A 26,797-nucleotide genomic window follows, 5' to 3' on the forward strand; every position below is an offset into this window, starting at 1 on the left:
AAGCTACCCCTCTTAATCACACACACAATCTACACTTTTTCATCAATCACCTGCTGAGGTTCTATGATGACGATTGCACGAATTTTCAAAATCTTGATTTAACAAGTTCCAAGCTTAAGTCCTGTGAAATCATGGTACGTCCTCGAATATATAACAGTGAAGAGGAGCGCCACAGAGAGGAGACAGCGAAGAGCCAATGAAAATGAAGAACAGCGAGCTGCAAGACCGTAGCAAGTGGCTCCTGAGCAAGCTTATTTAGATTACAGTTGCCATCCTAGGGACCGGCTTTCTACTAGTATAATGATATATGTACAGCTGGTATAGGTTATACATGTCCTGTATATAGTAATATCGACCATGCTGGTATAACCTGGGTGTCTACTGTATATAATTATATATGTACAGCTGGTATAAGTTATACATCTCCCTGTATTTAGTCATATAGACCATGCTGGTATAACCTGGGCTTCTTCTGGTATATCATTATATATGTTCAGCTATAACATTCTGTGTAATACCTTGTTATATCATCCCAAAGGCACAACATAAAATCTTAAAATCTTCTGTAGTTGTTCTTCTGACACAGCGGATGTTTTTAGGGTCAATTCAAATGTCGCTGGTTTGCTACAGATTGTGGATTTTGGTGAAAATCTGCAGCAAATTTCACACTTTTAATTTGAATTCAACTGAAGGGGTGAAATCTGCTGTAGATCTGCACCAAAATCTGTCAATGCAGAATGTCTAAGCTTGCTACTACAGTATATGGTTATAACTGACCCAACTGGTCGGGGGCCACCAAGTAGCATCTGGTGCTTTCGATACAACCCGGTGGGCAGTGAAGGGTTTCAACAACATATCAAAGATAAAGAATAGGGATGGCATGGTGACAGGGCAAACATATTTATAAGCCAAGGATGTGGATGAGTAGAGGCATCTGAAAGAACAATCTCAACTGTGTAAAAACTACCTAATGAGTGTGTATCAATCCAAGAGTATCAGTGCTATAAATGTCACCCCCCATAACACATATAGGGTCTATTGAGAACTGAGCCCCCAGATCATGTTGGTCTAAACTCCATATCTTCACAAGACTTCTACTCTTCAGCACCTCAAACTTTAACAAAAAGAGTGGATATATGACATATTGTCCTACCAGGGACAGGTAAAGAGGCCAACCATCACCAGGCCCACCTAATCCTGGGTGCAGAGTCTGGAGATACAACCTTGTCCCAGGAAGACAGACCATTTTTTCGTCTTTTGAAATGGGGTCCAACAGCATCAATCTTCTTTGTGTTCCCCATATTCAACATTGTGAAATTAATTTCGATCACTAGTAATGGAACAGGACAACTCTAAAGGATAAATATTGGAAAGCAAACTCGTCTTCTCAAAAGCTTGTTTGCACAACAAGACAGATAGATATTAACATATGTACAGTGGCTTTCGTTCCTTATTTGCTCAGATTTAGGAAGCATATGTTGTGTTGTACTCTTGCTTTTTGGAAGGGAAAACAAATTAGACTGAAGAACACATGAGATGGAGATCACTCTTACATGAAAAATATGGTAATGGGAAACTTGATGTTTCCGTGCTTTTTTCCTTTGAATGAAGCTTCAGTAGTCATGATGTTGATATCAAGAAAGAAATTGGGGACCATTGATAATTAATTGGAAATGTCATACAACTTTCAGGGTGATCAGAAGAAACTGACCTTTTAAGGATTTCGGGACAATGCATGGTCTGGCGTTGCTATAGAACCAGTGGAATGATGAAGACCAGGGGTGTCCAACCCGTAGCCCATGGGCTGCATGTGGGCCAGGATGGCTATGAATGTGACGCAACACAAAGCGAAGGGAGGCCCATGCCAGATCAAACTGGAGGAGGTGAAACCGCAGGTAGTACCTGGCAGCTGGAGGCTTTGAGCTTCTGTTCACAGACAGGCTCATACAGATGACGAATCATTGGGTGGTACTTGCAGCTCTCTGACTCACTTAGTCACTCTGGGTCCAGCGGGCGGCTTTTCCTATCCTCAGGAATCCTGACCACTTCTATCCAGTATTAAGGTAAAGGCAAGACACTGTGACCTCGTTTTGGCAGCCAACGCTGTTTGTGCCTTCACTGGTTTCAGAAATGGGTCCATTTCTTGGTGGCTACACTGGATTTTAATATGCCCCAAGTCCTTAATTGGGTGGCCCTATACACATGAGATCATTGGTTTAATTCATAGCTTTCACAAGCAATTTCATTTGCACCATCTCTATGATCAAATTCATCTACACTTTTGTAAGGGATGTAGACAAGCTTTATGCCATCTGGGAACTGCTGATATAGTAAGAAGGGTGTTTTCATGTTGAGGGAGCCCATTTGGAGAGAGGACCTAGGTCATTCAGACCAGTTGAGTCTCACCATATTTGTTGGTTCGTGGTGAGAACCTCAATACGGATTGCATTCTTAGCAAACAAACACCAGACCTTTTTTATCCAGGGTGGTAAACATCAGCATCATAATGGGGGCAGCTCATTTTCATCTTTGCTGTGGGTCCACTTCTCTTCTATGTGTGTCACTGAATAGTCCTTTAATATCCTATAGCTTTTCAAGCATCTACAGAGTGAACATTGTTACAGTCAATAAAAACTACCCCTGTTTGACCTTTCTGCAATTCTGGGACTCTGGTGCATTTTCCACTTATTTAGATGTAACGCTGCCCATCAAAGAGTTAATAGCATAATGCTATTCTATTTCATTAAATTTCCCTCCGTTGCCTTTCATCTTCATGAATAAACCTCTTCCTGAGCTCTCTATTCGTGTCCTTTTATTTCTCTCTGCTCTCCCTCGTCATCACCCCCGTTGACCCCTCTTTCAGAAGACAGTGATGTCATACAATTGCCCGATGTTTCCTTTCACCCTGCGGGCAGATTTAACCCTTGCCATTCGATGAATGGCATTTGAAGAGTGGCTGAGAGCTTCCTCTTTTGCATTCATCTGAAACGAGTTCTGTGTCAAGAAAAATGAACTGTCAAGGCAAATAAAAATAAATTATCACCAAATACTGTAGTACAATAGAATCTAGAAAATTGCAAGTCTACATATCGCTGATTGAACACTCACTGGTGTGACCCTTTCACAAAATATGAACAAGGTGCAAAATTAACTGTGGCGCCAAAGTATTCACATATCGGCAATGCAGAGCATCGAGAAATGGTGCTAGATTAAATGGGACAACACAATAAAGTCTGCCAGCCAAAATCAGGATCCTTCCCGTCCGTGCGGAGGTGCCATAAGTTAGTTACGTCTAATAATAATTGATAGAGAAAAGTTTCACATCCTTAAATGGGAAACGTCACATCAATAAACTGAATAGGATAATGAAATATAGCTTGCTGTGACCAGAGAAGTGATTCACTTGGGCCAAGATTCTTATATTAACATCATAATATATGGGATCTATATACCATATAAAGGTCAAGTATTCATTTATATAGGGCACTAATATAACATGAGTAAAAGGGCAGTCACCAACACACCCTCGACATCCATTGCCTACTCTAAGCTTCCTTCCTAATAGCCAGGGGTGGAGCTATAGGTGATGCAAAGGTAGCAGTCGCTACCGGGCCCTGGATCCTTAGGGGGTCCATAGGCACCTCTATCACATAAAAATACCAGTATTATAAATGGCACATAGTAGGTAGGGGGCCCTATTATAGATTTTGTATTGGGGCCCAAGAGCTTCTAATTACGCTTCTGCTAATAGCTCATCATGGTATATCATCATGGTACTATTGAAACACTAAACAGAACAATGATATTATGACACTGTATTGCACTAATTGTTCACTATATGGAGCTATTAAAGCAAACCTCCAGTTTTGAGACAAAAGGGTAGAAGTGGTATATTACTTGCACTTGATCTTCTCCTCTGTCCCTCCATTGCACGGGTTCTGGCTCAGTTTTTGGGTGGCTAAGATGGCTACAGTTGTCTTTAGACTACATAATAACCCATCGCGGTGTTAGATTACCAATGCACTATACCTGGCCTTTGTTTGGCCAGCTCTGCTCATAGGATCTGTGCAGCCTCATCAGAGAACAGCGCATAGTGGCAGTGACCATTAGGGCTTTGCCAAAACAGGACTGAAACTGGTGCAATGGAGGGACAGAGGAAAAAATCAAATGCAGCCTGGCACCTTCCACCCTCAGTATTTTGTCCTGAAACAGGAGTATTGCTTTAGAGGGATGGTCCGGTACTGGATAACATGCCCCCTATAGCTGTAACTAAGTTAAAATAACAGACAGAGCTGTAACTACCCCTACACAGCAGCTGTGATCCAGCACTATAGCCTTGCTGTGATCCCGGTGTTTGCTGTGGCAGATGATGTCACTGGAAGTCATCTGGCCGCTGCAGCCAATCAGATTCTCCAGCATTACTGTTCTGAACTCCTGGCACCCAGGTTGTGAGCATTGATGCCAAGAGAATGGCTGGTAATGCTGCAGCCTCTGATTGGCTGCAGTGGTCACCTGACTTCTGGTGACATCATCTGTCACAATAAACATCAGGACCAAAGCATGGTAGCAGAGTACAGCTCTTTTTTGTTATTTTAACAGCTATCGGGAAATGTTATCCAGTAACTGGACAACCCCTTTAACCACTTCAGTGGCACACCCGGAAATTTTCCGGGATGAGCTCCACTGCCCATAGTGATATAGCCGAGAAGATTTCCTGGCTATGTTTCACTATGGGACCTGCAGAGTACAATGCCATCAGCTGTGGCATTGTGCTCTGCCTGCACAGTCCCACAGAGAACAGTGCAGGACTTTGAAAAAAAAGCAGGAAGATAGAACCGATCTGCCGGCTACTTCCCGCTTCTTTTTTCAAACTCCTGCACTGCTTTGTATAGAGGTTGCCACAGAGACTATCGGCATGTCAGAAGCTGGCCGATAGTCCCTGTGGCAGGGAAAGCTGGTGATCGGCTGTCAGAGGATAGCTGGGCACCAGCTCTTACACAGCAGAGAATGGAGAAAACCTCCTATCTCTGCTGTGTTAACCCTTTACATGCCGCAGTCTGTGCGACTGCAGCATGTAAAGGGCTGACAGAGGGAGGGGGCTCCTTCTGTCAGAGGATAGCCGGGCACTAGCTCTTACACAGCAGAGAATGGAAAAAACCTCTGATCTCTGTTGTTTAACCCTTTACATGCCGCGGTCTATGCGACCGCAGCATTTAAAAAAGCTGACATCATCGGACCCCCGCAATGTGATCAGGGGATCCTGATGGGTCTCTGTGGAAGTCCCCTGCATTTTCTGCGCACAATAACATTTAAAATTTTCCGTTGACGTAGTTGAGCAAGGGCTCATTTTTTGCAGGATGTCCTATAGTTTACGTTAGTACTAATTCGGAATACATACGACTTTTTGATCACTTTTTATTGCATTTTTTCTGGGAGACAGGGTGACTGAAAAAGAGCATTTCTGGCGTTCTTTATTTTTTTCAGACGATGTTCACCGTGTGGGGTAAATAATGCACTACTGCGATAGATCGGACTTTTACGGACGCGGCAATACCAAATATGTATTTTTTTTATGATATAGATTTTTTTATTAAAGATATGGCAAAAGGAGGGTGATTTAAACTTTTATTACTTGCCCTGGTGGGTCTGACAGGGTGGTAAGAAACCCGCCACTGAAGGGGTTAAGTGGGCACTCTATGCTGCACATATTTGACACTATACAGTGGTATTATTTATACACTCTCTGTTATTAGAGCGCTGTTGCTTGGACACTGTAGCACATGGTTATATGTTATGTACAGTAGGAACCCTACAGTACTGTTCGTCTGCGTGGAACTTTATGCTACTATTATGTGTTCTCTGTATCACATTATTATTACTGTAATGTACTGCTATTTAACTTTGCATTCCTGTATTACTTAGGCACTGTATGGTGCTATTTCCTACCAGCCTTTACTCTAGATAATTCTTGTACTTTACCTTTAGTTATACACATTTTAAAACAAGTTCTGTCAGTATAAGATAGCACTAGCCAGCTGCTTATGAATTGTAAAGTATGCAGATGTAGCAAAGCTAAGTTAGTCATTTAGTACTACTTATTATGATATCATCACAGGTTATGATTTGCCACAAGACTGCAGATAAACCTACTGCATAATATATACTCATCCTGACAATTTACAAACTCAGCTCTGCTACATCTCTATTATCCTGCATTGGCAATCTTGATCTCATTCAACCGTGACACACTCATTCCTTCTGTCAACAAAATGAACCATTATGGTTTTCTGGCACTTGTGTGATCTTTGTCCTACACTCCTGGATTTCTGTTCTGGCTTTCAGCAATGTATTGTATATGGATGATGTCGTATGTCATCATGTCTGGTATTTTAATGAGTAATGACAAAGTCCTGAGATGCCCTCACACATCATCTGCACTCTGCTTTTAGGGTTTTCACTAATACTTCGCTTCTTTTTCCTTTTGGTTGCGGTCACATACTAGTAATAGCTTTGGGAGACAATGGTGAAAATATTTTAAAACTGTTCAGAAATAGTTCAGGTTTTTAGGATAATTTTGGTCAAAGACATTTATGGAACATGTAATCTATTGGCGAGAAAAGTAATGGTTTACATAAAAAGACAAAAAACACACTATTGAGAAAGGTCCTATGGCTATGTTGAAAGGCCCAACTCAGGTTGGTTCCACCTCCCCTCCTAATCATAGATACTGTATGAACTCTTGCAAAGCTTCTCAAAGTTGGCAAACCAGTGGTGAAGACAATGCATCCAAGGGTGATCCTTCACTGCAAGCAAGTAGAGATGAGGGAATTTTTCAAAAGTTCAGTTAAGCTGGTTTGTCAAATTTTGCCAAAATGTTCCGTTTGGTCCGAATTGGTTTGAGTCGAATCAGAAGTTCTTGCAAACCTCCAAAACTAGTATTGAACATTGTTTAAGAGCCCTGAAGTGGTAGTGGTGGTCATTGTAGATGTTCAATGGATGTAGCTCAGTGGTTAACACTGTTGCCATGCAATGCTGGAGTCCTAGGTTCACATCTGACCAAGGACAACATCTGCATAGACTGTGAATGCTTGCTTAGTGTTTATTCTAATCCCCCTCCAGAAAAGGAAGACGCATGGCAACTTGGTGCTTAGCGCTGTTGTTTGCAGTGATGGGCTCCTAGGTAATATCTGACAATATTTGCATGGAGTGTTCCAATTCCATGCAATAGATCAGATTTGAACCTAGGAACCTCAGCACTGCTAGAGAATAGTGCTAACTACTGAGCTATATCCTTTGAAGAACCACCGCTGATTCTTAAGAACCTCTTCTTAGGCAGAAATGAACCACTGAGGTTTGGGTTCTCACCGAACCAAATTTTTAACAAAGATCAACCTGAATTTGGGTTCTACAGGTTTGATTCGCTCATCTCCACAAGCAAGACATAGTAAAACAGTATCCGGGGTTTGAGGGCGAACTACCACAAGAGAGAAGAGATGGACTACATGTGAGATGATATATGATGCTGATTCCTTAAAACTGTAATCATTCAGATAATGCATAATCTCATCATGTGCACAATGGCTTTATTATATTTCCATTTTATTGGATGTTACATGACCTGGAGCCTTTATGGGGGCCAAAGGCCCCTCTATCAAGAAAGCACCAGTATTATAACTGGCACATGGATGGTTGGGGGGGGGCATGATACAGATTTTGCATTGGGGGTCCCTACATTATAGCCTCTGCCTAATCATTCACAATTCTAGCAATGCCACCACCTGCTAGTGTTACATTGATGGGCTTCTTAAGAGACCCAACGTTGCAGAAGAAAGTTGAGGGGGGGGGGGGGGGCATACTGAATTATAACCTTCAGCTACGCTTCTCTGCCTTTAAGGTAAATCAAGATAAACGCTAAAGACATTCATAGTGTGGATGATGACATATCATATGCATCTGTGATTAGCTTGAGATAATATAGTCTATATAGACCATAAGGAAAGTCTATACAGAACCTAAGCTGCCTGTGTGTATGTATAGTCTATATACTCTGTATGTAGATCTGTTAACTGTCAGCAGTCATATAGATCCCCAAGAAACACTAAGGAGAGTTAATATACTATAGAAAATAGCTGCATTTATGTTTTGTCTTCATTTCTCTTGCAAATTAATTCCAACGCAATGATATTTCTATTGACCCAGAGTCATTTTTCTTACTCAATTTAAAACGACGGCTCCATAAAAAGTAGTGAGATGTAGAATTATTGTGAAATCCCTGGAACATGCATCCAGGGAGTAGAGGTTTTTATTCCCAGGTCTTCTCGTGGGCGTCTTAAAGGGACATTGTGTAAAGTCTATGTTATTTGCTGAGCTGTTGAATACAATTGTTTCCTGTTATCAGCCACTGCTACAGGCCTGGTGGTGTGACTTTAGTGCTTTTAAAGAGGATGAGAAGCAGAAAGTCCGGAACCATCCCTGCCCCATTTTTGCTACTTTATGTCCCATAGTATTTCTCTAGGACGGAGGACCTGTAATGACACCTGTACCACCTATAAGCCAGATAACTGGAAGATGTAGTCATGAGCAGGATCTCGTGCTGAACATCGGGGACTGCTTTATGTAAGTAATGATAAACAGGAGCAGATTTTAATCCTTTCCAATCCACTGTCTGATGTCTTCCTACATTCTGATTGAAGCTTGTACAGCTCCAATGGCAGAAGACGTCCGACAGGGTATTCTTACCGTCTATTTCCAGGCACTCAGCTGTCGGAGCCTCTCTGGCTCACACACACTGGCTTTAGCCAGCAGATGGCACCGTTGTATAACAGCAAAAAGAGAAAGCCTTTTAGGAAACCCTGAATCCACAATTGGCTTGGAAAGGGTTAACATACCATCATTATGTTATCGCATCTGTTGCTGTGAATCTTATATCCTACAAGGGCAATACCCCTTTGTTTGAGGTTGGCCGAGAAGACAGAAAACTGTAAGGCGGGGTCCAGATGGGGCGGATTTGTTGTGGAATTTCTGCGCGGACCCTCTGCACAGAACGTCCGTGGCATCTACAGTAGCAGCAAAGGATAGGATTTTGAAAATCTCGTCCATAAGCTGAAGAAGTAATCCGCGCAAAACCCGTGTGGAAATTAACATGCTTTGTGGAATTCAATTTGGAGCATGTCAATTTTATCGCCCTTTCCACTGCGGAATTCACCTCTCCTCAATGAGGGGGCGAGCTGCACACAGAAATACGCAATAAAACCTGTTTAAAGAAAAATGCTGCAAATCAGTCACCATGGGGACCCAACCTGAGGGTGGATTTACATAGGCCAACTATAGGCTGAAAAATCATTTGAATGCGCAATTTTCAGCCATAGTTGTCCCGTGTAAATATGGGACCCGACGGAACTAACCGACAAATTGCTCAGTAGTCGCTAGTCGCTTTGTTTCAGTGATCCGAAACAAAGCAATTAGTGAGCGACTTCTCTCTCACTGTAAACAAGCAGTTGTTCATCAACTGCCTGTTCGCAATGAATGGAGGTGGGCGGCCGGATGAGATGTCCATCATGCTCTGCCTCCATTCACTGATCAACTATCATTCCTGTGTGAGAGCCCAGGAGCTGTAGCCATTGGGACAACTGATAGTCATCCATTGTAAAACCACCCTAAGCTCCACATGCCTTTTAAGGTGACATAGAAATATAAGTCATGTCAATGTCAGTGAGCTGCAGAAAAGCCTCTATCTATATTATGTTTTTGTACCCTTTCAACCAATACCCATCATTGATAACCAAAAATGCCTGACAAGTTCTGGTGATTACTTCTCAAGTCAGTCCATATTGATGGCCGAGCAAACCTTCATTAATTTCCACATATTAAACCATCAGTATAGGGATATGCTCATTAGTTTTCATTCAAGTTAGTAATTTTCTCTTGCTTCGGTCTTCCCCAGACCATCCTCATTTTTTGGCATCCTGAAAGTCCATGATTTCTTGTGTAGCTTCCTACTATCTAGCCTCATGTAGCCCAGTTGGTTGTGGGTTCAATCCCTGTGTGGTTCAGGTAGCTGGCTCAAGTAATAAATAAATTACCTGAAAGCGCTGCGGAATAAGTTGGCGCTATACAAATAACAAGATTTATTTATTTTATTTTTTAATAAGAGGGACCTAAAACAAGTCTGTGTAACATAGAGGGCCAGAGTATTGTATAGCAGATAGAAATTCCTGTGACCACGCTCTAAAATGCTGCTAAATGCAATCAAATGGGGGTCACCCAGGCAGCGGGTTTAGTGGGCGCTATTAAAAAGGCTCCATACACTTTGTAAGTGAGCGTTTTCAGCTCCCACGCAGATACTGTTCTGTAGCGGGTGGATGGCAGCCAACAGGTGAGTTTTGGCCCTTTATTTGCCTTAGCCTCTGACAGCTGAACCATGTCTACTGCCCTGTATGCCCTTACCGCAATCGAGCTAGGATTTTTCTCTTGCAAAGGCAGTACAAAAAGCTTTGTATAAAGAAATGCAGATTTATGGCCGAATATAATCATAGATACATGCATCTAAACATAATTCTGGGCACAAGATCCGAGCTCATGTTCCAGTCTCTGATGCCACCCTTTTAGGTATTAAAGCTGGCTTGTGTTCTTACCCATTACGTCGGATCTCTTTTGCTCTATTGCCATTCTAACTGCACCAAAGGTGATTAGCAGAAGAGGGTTGCCAGTAATTTCTAGGAATACTGAGCTACCAAGCCAGTGCTGTCAAGCCCATCATCATGAGCTGTTCTTTTCATAAGGGGTTTGCTTCAGTAAACTGGACACATGGGGAAATTTCTATAGGTAAAAAAAAAATTGGGAAATTAAGGAAATATGGCAGCTGTGGGCCAGACCTGACTACATGTACATGCCATAGCAACTGATATGGTCTATGAGGAGAAACCCAACCAAATGAATGTGGTTCAGGGCACTGATATGGTGCAGCGCAGGGGCGTAACTATAGGAGATGCAGAGAATGCCGTTGCACCCACAAGGCCTATCTTCGCCATATAGGTAGCCTAGTAGTAGGAATAAAGCAATTATAGTTGGGAGGGCCCTGTTACAGATTTTGTATTGGGGCCCTGAATCTTCAAGTTACACCTTTGAGTATGGGTACAGATTGAGGGAGGGGGGCCCCAGCTGAACTTTTGCACCCAGGCTCCTGAGTTTTTAGCTGCGTCCCTGGTTCAGAGGTTGCAGTTACACTCCTGGTCTTTGGTGGTGCTTAATGATATAAGAGTATCCTATACAATGCGAAGGTTTTGAACTTGATGGTTGGACGTGATCCTGATGCCATTTTGCATTGGGGCTCAGAAGCTTTAAACTTATACTTAATGGGCATATATATGTCTAAGACTATGCTGGTATGTTGTCTTCTTCCCTCTTCTCTTCTTCACGTTAAATTCCAAGTAGAGAGGCCCAGCACTCTGTCCAGTGAACAATATAAAACCAAAGCTTTATTTCATGAGTTTAAAACATTAGTCAAATCAGGACATCCTGGTTAGCCTACTAGTTTCAAACCTGATAGGGTTCTTGCCCATGGCATTGCGTAAGAACCTTGTGTGGCTTGAAACTAGTAGGCTAACCAGGATGTCCAGAGTTTACTAATGGTTTAAACTCATGAAATAAAGCTTTGGTTTTATATTGTTCACTGGACAGAGTGCTGGACTTCTCTACTTGGAATTTAACATGAAGAAGAGAAGAGTAAAGAAGACAACAGGGAAGGGCCCACCCTTATAGACAGGCCGAGTAACCAGAAGAATCAGCATGAAATTAGTTGACTATACTTCTACTTTCCTTTCAACTTCCACTGGGAAAAGCAGCTCTGAAGCACAAGCTTCTTCTCTAGATTATTAAATTCAATAAATGCCACAACCTACAATGTTTATCAGTATTAGGAAGCAAAAGTTTTTTGAAAATATATAAGCAGAAAAGAAAGATATGAGAAAAAAAGACATTCCCCGACATTGTGTCTTACAGCCTTATCAGGTTTTGCTTTCCTTCTTCTACATCTGCCTTTGCTATGGACATTCAGCATGCTACAGATAACACACAACTCCTCCGAGTGCTGCCATATATCTCTATGCCAGGTGAAAAGCATACCTAAACATATAAATTGTCAATGAAAAACATCGCTACTAAACTCTACCTAGTATTCAGGAAGAGTTTACAGTCTTATTTATGTCCTCGGCGCAATGGTGGGGGCCATTCTAAGGCCCTAGTCGTTCATCAGATATCCCAAGCTGTTCCATTGCCTGAGACTGACCCGCCGTCGGGTGTATATCTTTATTCAATCCCTGGTCTCTCTTGGTTTCTGTACTGACCAAAAGAATATATCCTGCTACTCAACTTCCCATGTGTGTCATTTTCCTACAATTTACACTCTGGCGGTTATTTTCCCCCTCGTGTGTCTTACATATAACTCAGAGCTGACTCACATATCTTGCCCGGACATCCTGTCGTGTTTATTGCATTCTGCTGATAGAACCTAGACTAAGAGAAACTGGCAACCACAGAAAGGCTGAAGTCAGCTGAGCGCTCTGCCAGCTACAGGCACGGAAAGCAGGAGGGGGGCAGGTGGCACGAAGACCCATCAACTCATACTAATTATCTTACCATCCCTGTAGAGATTGAACATTGGCATCCCCGATAATACGGGTCATGTTCTCAACTGCTGGCATGCACTATGGGCAAATTACTGTATAGGGCACGGTTGATAAACTGTAAGCCCCTGAGCCAAATGTAGCATCGTAGGATATTCAGCTTCTGCCTGACATGACAGGTATTTGAACTGAATCAAATGAGAGTAGGCCTCGGGCTTTAGGCCTCTGACTCTTATACATGTGTGCAAATTGGCTCCCCTTTGATATATATATATATAGCAGAGGGGAGTTTGTTGATCATAGCTATAGGGGATGCAGGGACTGCGGTTGAATCTAGGTCTTGGTGCCTGAGGGGGCCTAATGGCCCCTGTCATATACGAGGACAGCAGTACTATGAATAGAATGTGATTGTTAGTGGGTGATGGCCCTTTTTTCAATAATCTTAAGTGACCTCATTTAGTCTTCTGAATAGTTGGATTGTATGCCATGCATTAGCAGAATCCTATAGCCAGGGACACTTGGCACAGGACCCAATAATTAGCAGAACAATGTAGAACACAAGCAAGTGATGCTTTGGTCCTAGCAGCATTAAATGCAGGATGATACTTTAATATATGGCATGACCATGTATTATTGCCTTACTACCCCCATGAAGGGGAAGAGGGAAGATAGCAATGGCAGATCTGTAGGGGTTTCACCCCTTCAATTTTAATTCAACCAAAAGGGTGAAGTCTGCTGCAGATCCACACCAAAAACTGCAAAACATCCACAATATAGCACTTATTTAGTATTTGGAAAACCAGAAAATTTGATGATCCAGCATAGAGCAGCAACATAATGTGGGATAAGAAGCTGAAGACGGAACTGACAACACTTTCACTTATATGGAAAATATCATAGGGGTTGTCAACTTAGTGCAGTGTTTCCCAAACTCCAGTCCTCATGAACCCCCAACGGGTCATGTTTTCAGGATTTCCTCAGTGTTGCACAGGTGATGTAATTATTGTCGGTCCTCAGACATTGCCACAGGTGTTCTTACTATAGGATATCCTGAATACATGACCTGTTGGGGTGCCTTGAGGACTGGAGTTGGGTAAGACTAGTTTAGTGTACAGGGCAAATGAACAGTAGAAGGGATCATATCTATTAGAAAGGGTGGGCAGCCAAAGCACAGAGATTTAGTGTACTCCATGCCACCATATATGACATAGCTGCCCATTTAATAATCAGTGTTCATTGCATTCTGGACTGCCTTGGCCTTTGCTACAGGTGGGAGGGGAATCTAAAAGGGTCCTCCAGGTCAATACTGTATATGCACATACATTTTGACAACTGGGATTGCTTCCCTATTGGCTTACATACAGCCCATCCAAGGAGAAGTATTATACTAGCAATTAAAGTGACCCTCTAACTCAGAACAAACTTCTGCCTTGGGACCAGAAGGGTTCAGGGTATGTTACCTGCACTTGTTCTTCTCTAACATCAATCCACTATGCTGGTTCTGGTCCCGATTTTTGGACATCTAAGCTGGCCATTTTAATTTCCTATCTAGTTATTGCAGACTGTACACTGCTCTGATTTGCCAGTGATGATCATATGAGCAGCACTGGCCAATCAAAGAGCAGGTATAGTATATTACTAGTCTAACACTACCAATGCACTTTGGGGGTAAGGCAGTCTGAAGATTGCAGAAGCTATCAGACCACCAAGATCAGACTGACGTCAGAGAAGAAGTCCAGATAATATACCCTGCTCCCGCTCTAGTCCCGGGATAGAACATTATCCCAAAACCGGAGACTTGCTTTAATATCAGATTTTATCTCATCGCCATTGTAGCCCAAAAGTTAAAGACAGAAATAACACATCTTGAAATAGTCTTATAGCCATCAGAGGTATAACTGTTCATATTAATATGCCCCATTAACATTTTTGTCTATTTTCACCAATTTTTTACCCTTACTTTAATTTTAGCAGTGGAAACTGTCAATAAGCTGTCATTGATGGATCTACTATCCATATTCTATGCCCCTATTTATCACTTTGAGGGCACAAAGTAGTTCTTCTGCTCATAGACAGTGAGAATAATTGACTCAGTGGCACCTCAGTACCCCCTGCAGCTCATCTCATTACCATGCAAATATCCAAAGCAAGTAATAATTATTTATTTATTAACCTCTATAATAATTAATTAATACCTAGATGTGTCTGAATCTCTACCTATTACCGAGTCGAGCCCTTCAATGTATTCACATAAGCCAGGCACAGAAAAATAAAGCCAACAGAAGATCTATCAGCAGTAATCGCCCTGCTTGATAATGGTTTCCCATCAAAATTTTTGCACTGTAAAGAGTAAAAAAGAAACTAAACTAGATGCTGGATGTTAGATTTAATCACTGCATAGCCAGCAGTATGCTGCTTATCCTGCAATGGCCACTGCAGGGGAAATGTAGCATTAAATGGCAGCCATTCAAATGAATGGCCATCCATGTAATGCATGGATTTCAGGTCTGCCAGAACAGGGGAGCTGGCAGCAGAGGTTGTGGGCCTACAGGATCCAACACTGTAGAAGGAGCTCATCACGAAGTGGATGGAAAACACTGAGTGAATTTTATAGGCTGAGAAATACCATATTATATCGCTGCATTGCTACTCCTAAGCTATTCGGATAATTTTCTACCCATATTGCTCATACTCAGCTGACAGCTTTTGCAACATTATTATTAGTCTATGGTGGACGCGTGATCAGAAACCGCAATTTTCCTTATTCCAGCTTCATTGCAGGTCAAAAATAGACTGCAATTAAATTCCTAGAATGCGCTACTGATAAAAAGCATGAATGTGCTACGAGAACTTGCCCAAGGAGCATATAAGGTGATATTGCCAGGTAATAAAACTTCTTAAAGTGGTTGTCCAGGTGTGGAATGTTTTGTTTTTTTTAATGGCTTTGGATGTGTAAAAACAGTAAACGCAACCATACCCAACTGTTCTTTCTCCTAGCGATCCAGCTCCTTCCGGTCGGTGTTTTACCAGCAGCTACAGTACTACCTGACCGCTTTGGCCGATCAGCTACAGTGGTGATGTGCTGTTCTCTGGCACTATGGCTGCCGATATCTGAGCAGTGATGCCAAGAGAACGGCACATGACCACGGCAGCCTCTGATTGGCTGCAACTAACTGGAGGTAGCCATTCGTCTACACAGACCAGAAGGAACGCGGGAGTTGCAGTGCTGGATTGGCAGTGGAACGAATGGGTGAGTACTACTGCTTTTGCTGTTTTAATATATTTTTAGACATTTTTGAAAAATCATTCCGCACCTGGACAACCTCAGGACAATAAGAGGACCTTTCCTGACATGTCTGGTTTAGTGAGTATTATTCTTGTATTCTCCATGAAATAACAATTCTCTAGCATATTTTTTTAGAACTCTACACTGTCCCGTTGCTGTTAGGCCGGCTTCCCATCTGTGTTGGAACCTTCGATCAGAGGTTCCGTCAGAGATCTGGCTCAAAATTACCGGATTGTCGCGTGGAGCTCTTTTTCCTCCATTCAAAAGCCGGGCAGCTGGGCGAGAAGTAGACAGACCCCATTATAGTCAATGGTGCCCATTCTGCACCGTTTGGTTCCATCCAGAGATGGAACCATTTGGCCGCTGGGATTCCCCTTTTCTGCTGCCGGAAGGGAGGTGTAAAACCACAATTAGGCTGGCTGAGAATTTTGCGTGAGTTTGATGTCTTGCGAGAGGCACAAAACTTGCGGGAATATGAACCCCAATCTTTTGAATGGAGTCGTATACATGAAGGATGCCCTATCTTTCATGTTGCTCGGAACGCATTGCCCATTGTTTTCAAACGGGCAGTAAAACACATTGGACGGCGTGTGATGCGAGGTTTCCTATTGAAAACAATGGGAAACACTTGCCAATCCTCTAACGCTCCTGAAAGCCGCGCTGGAGGATCGCTACTTCACAGAAGTGATGGGAGCCGTTTTTGCCAGAGAAACGCCTCGCATCCACATAAAATGCACATTGGCAAGCACGGTATTTGGTCGCGTAGGTAGCCTAAGTCCTACTAGAAAGTTTAGAATAAACTTCCAAAGGCCAACTGTCCAATCAGTGCTGGCAGTTCAGGGACACACCCCTTTAGCAAGGAGAATAGTAACACCCAGTTGTCATCTATTCATATATTTCTAGGAGGAATAACAGAGGAACAGAACAACTCAGAGATCGAAGAAGAGACGCTCCAGAATTATGGCATGAGGAATTCGAGTATTTGCTAAAACATACATGGCCAGAGAACTCTTAAGGAAAAAAACCCTTCGGCATTGAATGGGTTACACGCGAAGTCTCAGGACACTTGTAGAGTCTCAGAGCAATTATAAACAATAGTAACAAGATATTGGAAAGGAAATGATTATATCAAGTCATTTCGGTAATTAAATTGTGTTGGTATGGAATGAGTCATTGAATATTTCACACTCACGGCATGGAAAATATTAAATTTAGGGTGCCTGCAAACGAGAAGGAGCAGTCCGCCGGATGCCGCAGAGCATTCCACTGTCAAAACCCGTAGCTGTAAATGCGGATTTGTGACGCAAAATTCTGGACAGAATTCTTCCATTTTCAATTCCACATCAAAATCTGTCCCATCCCATGGAAAAGGGACGTAAAGGCTTATTCACATGAACGCATTTGCACTACGTATTATGCACATAAAATTTGCGCACGCAATATGCAGTAAACAGAACCCATTGATTTCAATGGATTACGACTAATGTTTACGTTTTTCACTGCGTATTAGTGATACATGGTGAATGGAGGCAAAGAAAGTCAATGGACTACCATGCCCAGCAGCGTGTGGACACTGCATTTACATACGCAAGAGAAATAAATGGCAGCATGCACTGTTTCTCTGCGTATGATACGAAGCCTGCCCGTGGGCATAAGCACTCACATGCGTCAATGTATTTTGAGCGCATTTCGTTTTTGGAAAAAATATGTAGCACGCTCTCTCTTCGGCTGCATTCACACGAACGTATATCGGCTCGGTTTTCACGCCGAGCCGATATACATCATCCTCATCTGCAAGGGGGGGGGGGGGAGGCTGGAAGAGCCAGGAGCAGGAACTGAGCTCCCGCCCCCTCTCTGTCTCCTCTCCGCCCCTCTGCACTATTTGCAATAGGGAGAGGCGGGGCGGGGCTAATTCTCGGAATTTAGCCCCGCCCCGTCCCACCTCCTTTCATTGCAAATAGTGCAGAGGGGCGGAGAGGGGGTAGAGAGAAGGCAGAGAGGGGGCGGGAAATCAGTTCCTGCTCCTGGCTCTTCCATCCTCCCCCCCCCTGCAGATGGGGACGACGTATATCGGCTCGGCGTGAAAACTGAGCCGATATACGTTCGTGTGAATGCACCCTTCATATGTATTGCGCATGAAAATGGCACATATTAAAGTTAATTCCCCATTAAAGTCTATGAGAGCATGCTTGTGTGTTTTGTAGCGCATACAAATACACAAGGCATGCGCACGCAACAAATACAGTAAAATGCGCACACACGTCCTCAAAAACACAACACCTATTGCGCTAATCCGCAGCATAAATGCCAGCCTAAGGCATTGTGCATATTTGTATGCACCAAAAAAACGCAATGATGGTCCGAGTCATTAAAATGGCCTATTAATGTAAGCAGTTCAATATGTGCTCTTTTCCTGTGTAAGGGTGGATTCAGACAACCGTATATCAGCTCGGTTTTCACGCCGAGCAGATATACGGTGTCCTCATCTACAGGTGGGGGAGGATGGAAGAGCCAGGAGCAGGAACTGAGCTCCCGCCCCCTCTCTGTCTCCTCTCCGCCCCTCTGCACTATTTGCAATGAAAGGAGGCGGGGCGGGGGTGGGGCTAAGTTCTGCGAATTAGCCCTGCTCCGTCCTGCCTCTCCCCATTGCAAATAGTGCAGAGGAGCAGAGAGGAGACAGAGAGGGGGCGGGAGCTCAGTTCCTGCTCCTGGCTCTTCCAGGCTCCCCCCTGCAGAGAGAGACGACGCATATTGGCTGGGCGTGAAAACCGAGCCGATATACGTTCGTGTGAATCCAGCCTAAATGTGCAAAAAAAAGAGCATGCTGTGTATTTTTTGCAAGACTGTAATGCACATGCAAAATAAGTGCAGGTGAACGAACCTGTTGAAATCAACTGGTTCTTTTCTCCGCGTCTTACATGCGCAATTTTCTTGTGCAAATACACTTGTCTTACTCCGGCCTAAGGCCCCATTCACACAGGTGTATTTGCATACAAAAAATTTACATGTGCAATATTCCAAATGATTCCAAATGCACATATTCCCGTACGCATTTTGGCTGTGCAAAAAAAAGAAAGCGCAGCAGCTCTATTTTCCTGTGCATTTGCACATCAAAAGTCACCATAGGAGTCAATGGGAATGTGTAAATGCACACAAAATACGCTAGGAAATGCGTGAAACACTGTGTAATAGCGCAGGAAAGTGAACACACCTGAAACTCATTAGACTAATTAGTCATTTCAATTGGTGCGCCTTTGTATGCACAAATGAACATGCCGCAAAAAGTACAGCAAAATACGCCGATGCGTATGCAAAAAAACGTAACTCAGGCGCACGTAAATACGCATACGCTTGTGTGAAGGGAGCTAGACTACTTGTGCCTTGCAGCAATCAGCTCTGCAGTGATTAGCTCCCATTATGGCCCCTAATGTGCCTTGTGGGAGCCTCTGGCAGGGATGAGGTCAAATTATACTTTGCATTGCAGAGCACAGTGGGCAAGAGTGTTGCTTTGCAATGAGCAGTGATAACAGGTTCCTGTTAATTAAATGGTTAATGCAGGCTTCACTAATGTCAGTCAGCTGCAGCAAGCACTTGCAAATAGATCAGTGGTAAGACCTGATGAAGTTGATAGTGCTTTACCTTATTTTTCACAGTGTTTGTCAATGAAAGAGAATGTTCTAGGCCTGGTTACAAGACTCTGGAAGACAAGTTGTTAAACTATACCTTTCTTTTGGTGTGTATGGTGGAGTTAATTGTTTTCCTAGTAGGAGATATACATTTTGCTTGTCACCTCCTGGCAATGAAAGGGTGCTGGAAATGGACAGCAGTGAAAGATGATGTTATTATAAATGCTACAATGTTGCATATAAGAAAAGTAACTATTTACATTCTCTCCTCCAAGGTTGTTACAGTGTAACTTGGGGCATTTTCCCTATTATCATAGCTGCCCATGACTTTTTCTGGATCCACAGCAGAATACACACAGCTGCAGATTTTTCCTGGGCCTAAAATGGCTACAGCTAATTGCAATCAGCGTTTCCAAAAAATTTCTGAAGAGCAGCACTGACCAACCTCCACACGTCATGGTTCCCAAAGCCCAGAAGGTAATGGCAGCATATGCTCCAAGACAGCAACATTTACAGTAAACAGGCAGGAAAGTGCAAATCTTCTTCATGTTAAGGACAAATACAGTAATAGCAAAAACTGTAGCGACAAAAGGGTTAACGCTTCAAGTTCCCAGGCTACAAAGTAATAAGGTATAAGGATATAAAAGCAAACCCAGCTCAGACCCCTCTCCATAGTAGGGATATAGCCTTGTCCATTCTTGGGATACAAGCAACGTAAATACAAGAATAGCTGCCAGATCAGACTGAAAACATTAATACATGTCACAAGGGGTTAAGTGATGCTGCCCAATGGCACTTACACAAACAACTCATTTCTCTTCCACATTGAGAAGGAAAGAGTTAACGACAGGAAATCTTAATTAATATGAAGAATTTGAAGTCATAAAATACATCCAATAACGCCATTGAAATCCAGAGCACAGAGCAGAATTTTACAGACATATACACAAACACCTATATACACACTGTACACACATGCATATACTCAGAGAGGTACAGTCATACATACAAATATACTCAGATGTACAGTCATACACATACACACTGTATACACATACATACTCAAATGTACACTCATACATACATATATACTCAGATGTACAGTCATACACATACACACTGTATAAACATACATCCTCAGATATGTACATTCATACACAAACACATACATCCTCAGATATGTACACTCATACACTAACACATACATACTCAGATATGTGCAGTCAAACATACACACAGATACATAGAGATGTACACTCATACACATACACACTGTATAAACATACATCCTCAGATATGTACACTCATACACAAACACATACATCCTCAGATATGTGCAGTCAAACATACACACAGATACATAGAGATGTACACTCATACACATACACACTGTATACACAGACATCCTCAGTGATGTACACTCATACACATACATACACATTGTACACACAGTCATACACATACACACTGTATACACAGTCACACATCCTCCATGATGCACACTCATACACATACATACACACTGTACACACAGACATACATACATACACACTGTACACACAGTCATACATCCTCAGTGTTGTACACTCATACAAACACACACCTAGGCATAGAGAACCAGATGCCACACACATACATAATCAGAGATACACTGTCATATACATACATATACATGCAGGCAGATAACTACATATTCACAGACACTACACATACACACATGTATACTCATAGATGCATACATATAGTAAACACACACAAACAAGAGCTATAGATGTATATCCTCACATGCATACACATACCCACAGAGACCCTTACACTCATGCATCTGCACAGATTCCCACGCACATACACGCAGCCATACTCCTACTGTACATGTGCCTCTCCTTCATACAGGTAGACAGCGAGGCTCGCTGTGATTATATACATACAAGTCATATAGGACAACCCAGAGCAGGCCATAATACAATATGCTCAGAACACTATGGTGATGCTCTTAACTCATAAACACAAGAGTATCACGCAGATATATATACAGAATCGGGCAACACTATATACACACATATTGTACTTGCAGATGGGAACTATACAGCAATATAAATACGCCAGCCATTAATGCGCTCCCACTAGAACAGATGCTGTACACAGCAGGTTCTGCATGCAGCTGTATGAGCATAGCCCAGTATTAGCATCATCTCTCTGGATGAGGGTCTCCTATTGGGTTCAAGGGTCATTGCAGACCCTCTTCCTATTTATCATTTGCTTCATTGAGCCAAAAACATGTGCTTTCCTCTGGGACCAGCCAGGCATGTATCCCTTTAACCCTTGTACCACTGGTAATTACTCTTCAACAGTGGCCACTGTGTAGTGAATGGATAATAAGAATGTCACGGAAGGGTTGTCATTGTGATTGTAAAGACCCTTCTCCCTCCACATCCCCCACAGCATTTTTTTTACACCCCCCCCCCCCTCCTCAATTCGTATCTTCATTAAAACATTTCAATTTATTAACCTCTGACTCCAATAATGTATTCAAACCTCTAGCAGATTCATAGAGGGGACGGGGAAGGAATGGTTTGCAAAGGGGGAATCACCGTTAACAAGAATTCACATGGTAGAGCAGTGCTGGAATTCTTCCGAGTCTCCCCCAATAACCAAACTACTGTACCTGCTAATCCCATGGACTGTTGAAGTAGAGGATCAGGACCCCTACCACCAACCGCACCATCACGTAAACTCCCAACTTAGCCCCCCATTGTCACCATCACTCTCATCATTCTTCTATTGCACAACTTTCGAAGAATTCCAAAAAAAAATAAGCATCCATCCATCCCCCCTTCTCTTTTTCGCCACCTATGCCATGTTCCTCTTTTCCGCTCACTCAATCGTTTATCTAGTGTTTGCAACTATTTCATTCATAAGACCGAGAGCCGTTAACCCTTCACTAGCCAGAGGATGCTGCAACATTAAAGCTTGAACACTTGAATTCCACAGAGATTCAAGATGAGAAAGGTTACGGATGCAATTCATGCGAAGGGTCATTAGAATGTGGTACCTTGTGTCAGCATCATGGTGATGACCACACTGGCCAGGTTCACCCTCTGAAGTGGCGTCTTCATTTTTTAGTCCTTCTCCGCTCTCCGTGCCTGTCCTTCTGTTTTCGGCTTTATTTTCTGCCTCTTTTCTTCCTTTTTTTTTCCGTCTCTCTCCTCGTTAACCCTCTTCCCCCCTCCCTCCCGGCTTGCTGTATTTTCCAGTACAGTCGCTCGATGGCAAGCAAAGGATGGAGTGGAGAGCGGTGATGCAGGGGATGGATGGAGGACAGAAGGAATTCTGGATTGGGAATCTCTATCAAGCCCCCCCTCTCTCTTTCTCGCTCTCTCTCTCCTTTCTGCCTCTCCTATTTTTTCTCTCTCTTTTCCCAATGCCCCCTCCTTCCGCTGTTCCCCTTTCACCCCCCTTTAACACACGCATACAAACAGACACACACACACTTCCCTTGCCTTCTGCAAACCATATGGGGTTTCTGACAGATGGAAGTTGAATGGCAGCCTTTGAGAGCCAATCATGACCTGCGTTGGGCAGGGTCCTATCGTTCAAATGACAGGTAGTAGAGCCAATGAGAAGGTGTCGAGGTTTCACTTGGAAGGGGATGCAAGGCTTGTTGGGCTTTCTGATGCTTCGACTTGATTTATCCAGAAGGGTTTTTGTTACTGCAGCATTCCTGCACACTATGGCCCCTTCTCTCTAGAACATGCAATACTAATCTTGTGACAGATGTAGACTTGAATTTGTCAATGAACTCTTTGGGGGAAATAATGGATGCTGATCTGATAATGCAGCAAGTTTTAAATGCAACCCCGTGTAAAACAACAAGTAAGGAAGCCAAAGATCCCCATGGGATGTGTTAAACGACAAACCCAATACCACTGCATCTGACAGACTTGGCTCAGCTAGATCTGCAATGTACGCCTGCGACAGAATGTCACAGCAGTAAAAAGCCAATGTCATTTTCTAAAACGAGCATTAAGCAGATAAGAGAAGACAGCTCTCCAAATGGAAGTTTCTGAAGTTAGTTATGTTGTTTCGTAATGTTTCTTTGAATAACAAATAGTTTTAGAAGAGTCTGAAAGATATTCATGCAGAGATTGGAAATAAATCAAGTTTTGTAAAAAATTCTGTGAGCTCATAATTCAAATAAATTTTGTTAACATCAATCTGGCCAAAAATAATAATGCTAAATGGAACTTATATTGACATCAATTTGGAAATGGGCATCCCTAAATCACAAGGTAAAAATACTTAGAAAATACATAATATGTTAAATACTTATTTAGGATGGATGGCGGAAATGGTTATGTTCTCATTCTTCCCACTCCTGGTTAATGCTCTTTGTATTAGTAGAGAAAAGATGTATAAAACGAATATAATAAATGGTATAATACTGCCCCTCATGTACAGGAATGTAACTACTATAATACTGCCCCATATGTACAAGAATATGACTACTATAATACTGCCTCCTATGTACAAGAATATAATAACTATAATACTGCCCCTGTGTACAAGAATATAACTACTATAATACTGCCCCATATGTACAAGAATATGACTACTATAATACTGCCTCCTATGTACAAGAATATAATAACTATAATACTGCCCCTATGTACAAGAATATAACTACTATAATGCTGCCCCTATGTAAAAGAAGATAACTACTATAATACTGCCCCTATGTAAAAGAAGATAACTAATATAATACTGCCCCTATGTACAAGAATATAACTACTATAATACTGCATCCTATGTACAAGAATAGGACTACTATAATACTTCCTCCTATGTACAAGAAAGTAACTACTATAATACTGCCCCCTATGTACAAGAATATAACTACCATAATACTGCCTCCTCTGTACAAGAATGTAACTACTATAATACTGCCCCGTATGTACAAGAATATGACTCCTATAATACTGCCCCTCATGTACAAGAATGTAACTACTATAATGCTGCACCCTACGTACAAGAATATAACTACTATAATACTGCCACGTATGTACAAGAATATGACTACTATAATACTTCCCTTAATGTACAAGAATGTAACTACTATTATACTGTTCCCTAAGTACAAGAATATACCTAATATAATACTGCCCCTCATGTACAAGAATATATCTACCATAATACTGCCTCCTTTGTATAAGAATATAACTACTATAATACTGCCTCCTTTGTACAAGAATATAACTGCTATAATACTGCCTACTTTGTACAAGAATATAACTGCTATAATACTGCCTCCTATGTACAAGCATACAACCATTATAATACTGCCTCCTTTGTATAAGAAGAGACATACTATAATACTGCCCCCTATGTACAAGAATATAACTACTATAATACTGCCTCGTATGTACAGAAATATAACTACTATACTACTGTCCCCTTTGTACTAGGGGTCAGTATTATAGTAGTTATATTCTAGTACAAATGGGACAGTAGTATAGTAGTTATATTGCTGTACATAGGAGGCAGTATTATAGTCGTTATATTCTTGTACATAGGAGGCAGTATTATAGTAGTTATATTCTTGGTCATAGGGAGCAGTATTATAGTAGTTATATTCTTGTACATAGGAGGCAGTATTATAGTAGTTATATTCTTGTACATAGGGGGCAGTATTATAGTAGTTATACTCTTATACATAGGGGCAGTATTATAGTAGTTATATTCTTGCACATGAGGGGCAGTATTATAGTAGTTATATTCTTGTACATAGGAACAGTATTATAGTAGTTACATTCTTGTATATAGGGAGCAGTATTATAGCAGTTATATTCTTGTATATAGGAGGCAGTATTATAGCAGTTATATTCTTGCATACAGGTGGCAGTATTATATTAGTTATATTATTGTTCATTGGAACAGTATTATAGTAGTTATATTATATGTACAAGAATATAACTATTATAATACTGCTCCAATGAACAATAATATAACTAATATAATACTGCCCCCTATATGGAAGAATATAACTGCTCTAATACTGCCTCCTATGTACAAGAATATAACTATTATAATACTGCCTCCTTTGTATAAGAAGAGACATACTAAAATACTGCCCCCTATGTACAAGAATATAACTATTATAATACTGCTCCAATGAACAATAATATAACTAATATAATACTGCCCCCTATATGGAAGAATATAACTGCTATAATACTGCCTCCTATGTACAAGAATATAACTATTATAATACTGCCTCCTTTGTATAAGAAGAGACATACTAAAATACTGCCCCTCTTGTACAAGAATATAACTATTATAATATGGCACACTGTGTAAAAGAATATATCTACTATAATACTGCCCCCCCCCCCCATGTACCAGAATATAATTACTGTAATACTGCCACCTATGTACAGGGTGGAGCACGGTAAATTGCTTTTTTGAGTTGCAGGTTGTGGCAGCGCTGTTGGTCGAAGAGAGGGGAGAGTGGGCGTTGCTTATAGTGGCTGACGGGAAGTTTGTCTGCAGCTGCTTTTCAGTTGCCATCATGCAGTGGACACGTGAGGAGCGTTCATTTTGTGTTGAAGCGTAATTTTCAAATAACCACTCAATCATTGCAATGCAACGTGCTTTTCGTTTGCGATTCGCTGTTCCCCCACGCGGAGAAGTCTTGGAGGCAGGAATGAAAGGTTCAAATTAAAAAGGCACTCAGTCTGATTTAATTAACAGAATGTAGGGGGCGGGCTGGGTGATGGATTGAGAGAAGGGATGCAATATAGGGCGTTATGGAGGGCATTATGGATGAAAGTAGTGAGTTTAAATTGAATTGTGTATTTAACGGGCAGCCAGTGCAGTGACCGCCACAGGGCAGAGGCGTCTGAGTAGCGGCTGGACAGGAAGATGAGCCTGGCTGCCGTATTCCATATAACCACAATAAAAGTGCCTCCTATTTGCAAGAATATAGCTACTATAATACTGCCCCTCAGGTATAAGAATACAACTGCTATAATACTGCCACCTATGTACAAGGATATAACTACTGTAATACTGCCTCCTATGTACAAGAATATAACTACTATAATACTGCCCCCTATGTACAGGAATAAAACTACTATAATACTGCCCATATGTACAAGAATATAACTACTATAATACTGCTTCCTACAAACAAGAATATAACTACTATAATACTGCCTCCTATGTACAAGGACATAACTAATATAATACTGCCTCCTATATACAAG

General features: G+C 41.9%; 1 protein-coding gene across 1 annotated transcript in view; it reads right to left on the reverse strand.

The window, feature by feature from the left end:
- The window catches only part of IGLON5 (IgLON family member 5), a 443,482-nt gene extending 420,478 nt beyond the window's left edge, over nucleotides 1–23,004 (reverse strand). Inside the window, 1 exon segment of the mRNA XM_066607050.1 lies at nucleotides 22,588–23,004. Coding sequence (XP_066463147.1) covers nucleotides 22,588–22,651 — 64 coding nt within the window. The 5' untranslated portion in view covers nucleotides 22,652–23,004.
- Nucleotides 23,005–26,797: the final 3,793 nt, after the last annotated feature.

The sequence above is a fragment of the Eleutherodactylus coqui genome, chromosome 6 (genome assembly GCF_035609145.1).
Source record: "Eleutherodactylus coqui strain aEleCoq1 chromosome 6, aEleCoq1.hap1, whole genome shotgun sequence".
In the NCBI taxonomy this organism is placed as follows: domain Eukaryota; kingdom Metazoa; phylum Chordata; class Amphibia; order Anura; family Eleutherodactylidae; genus Eleutherodactylus; species Eleutherodactylus coqui.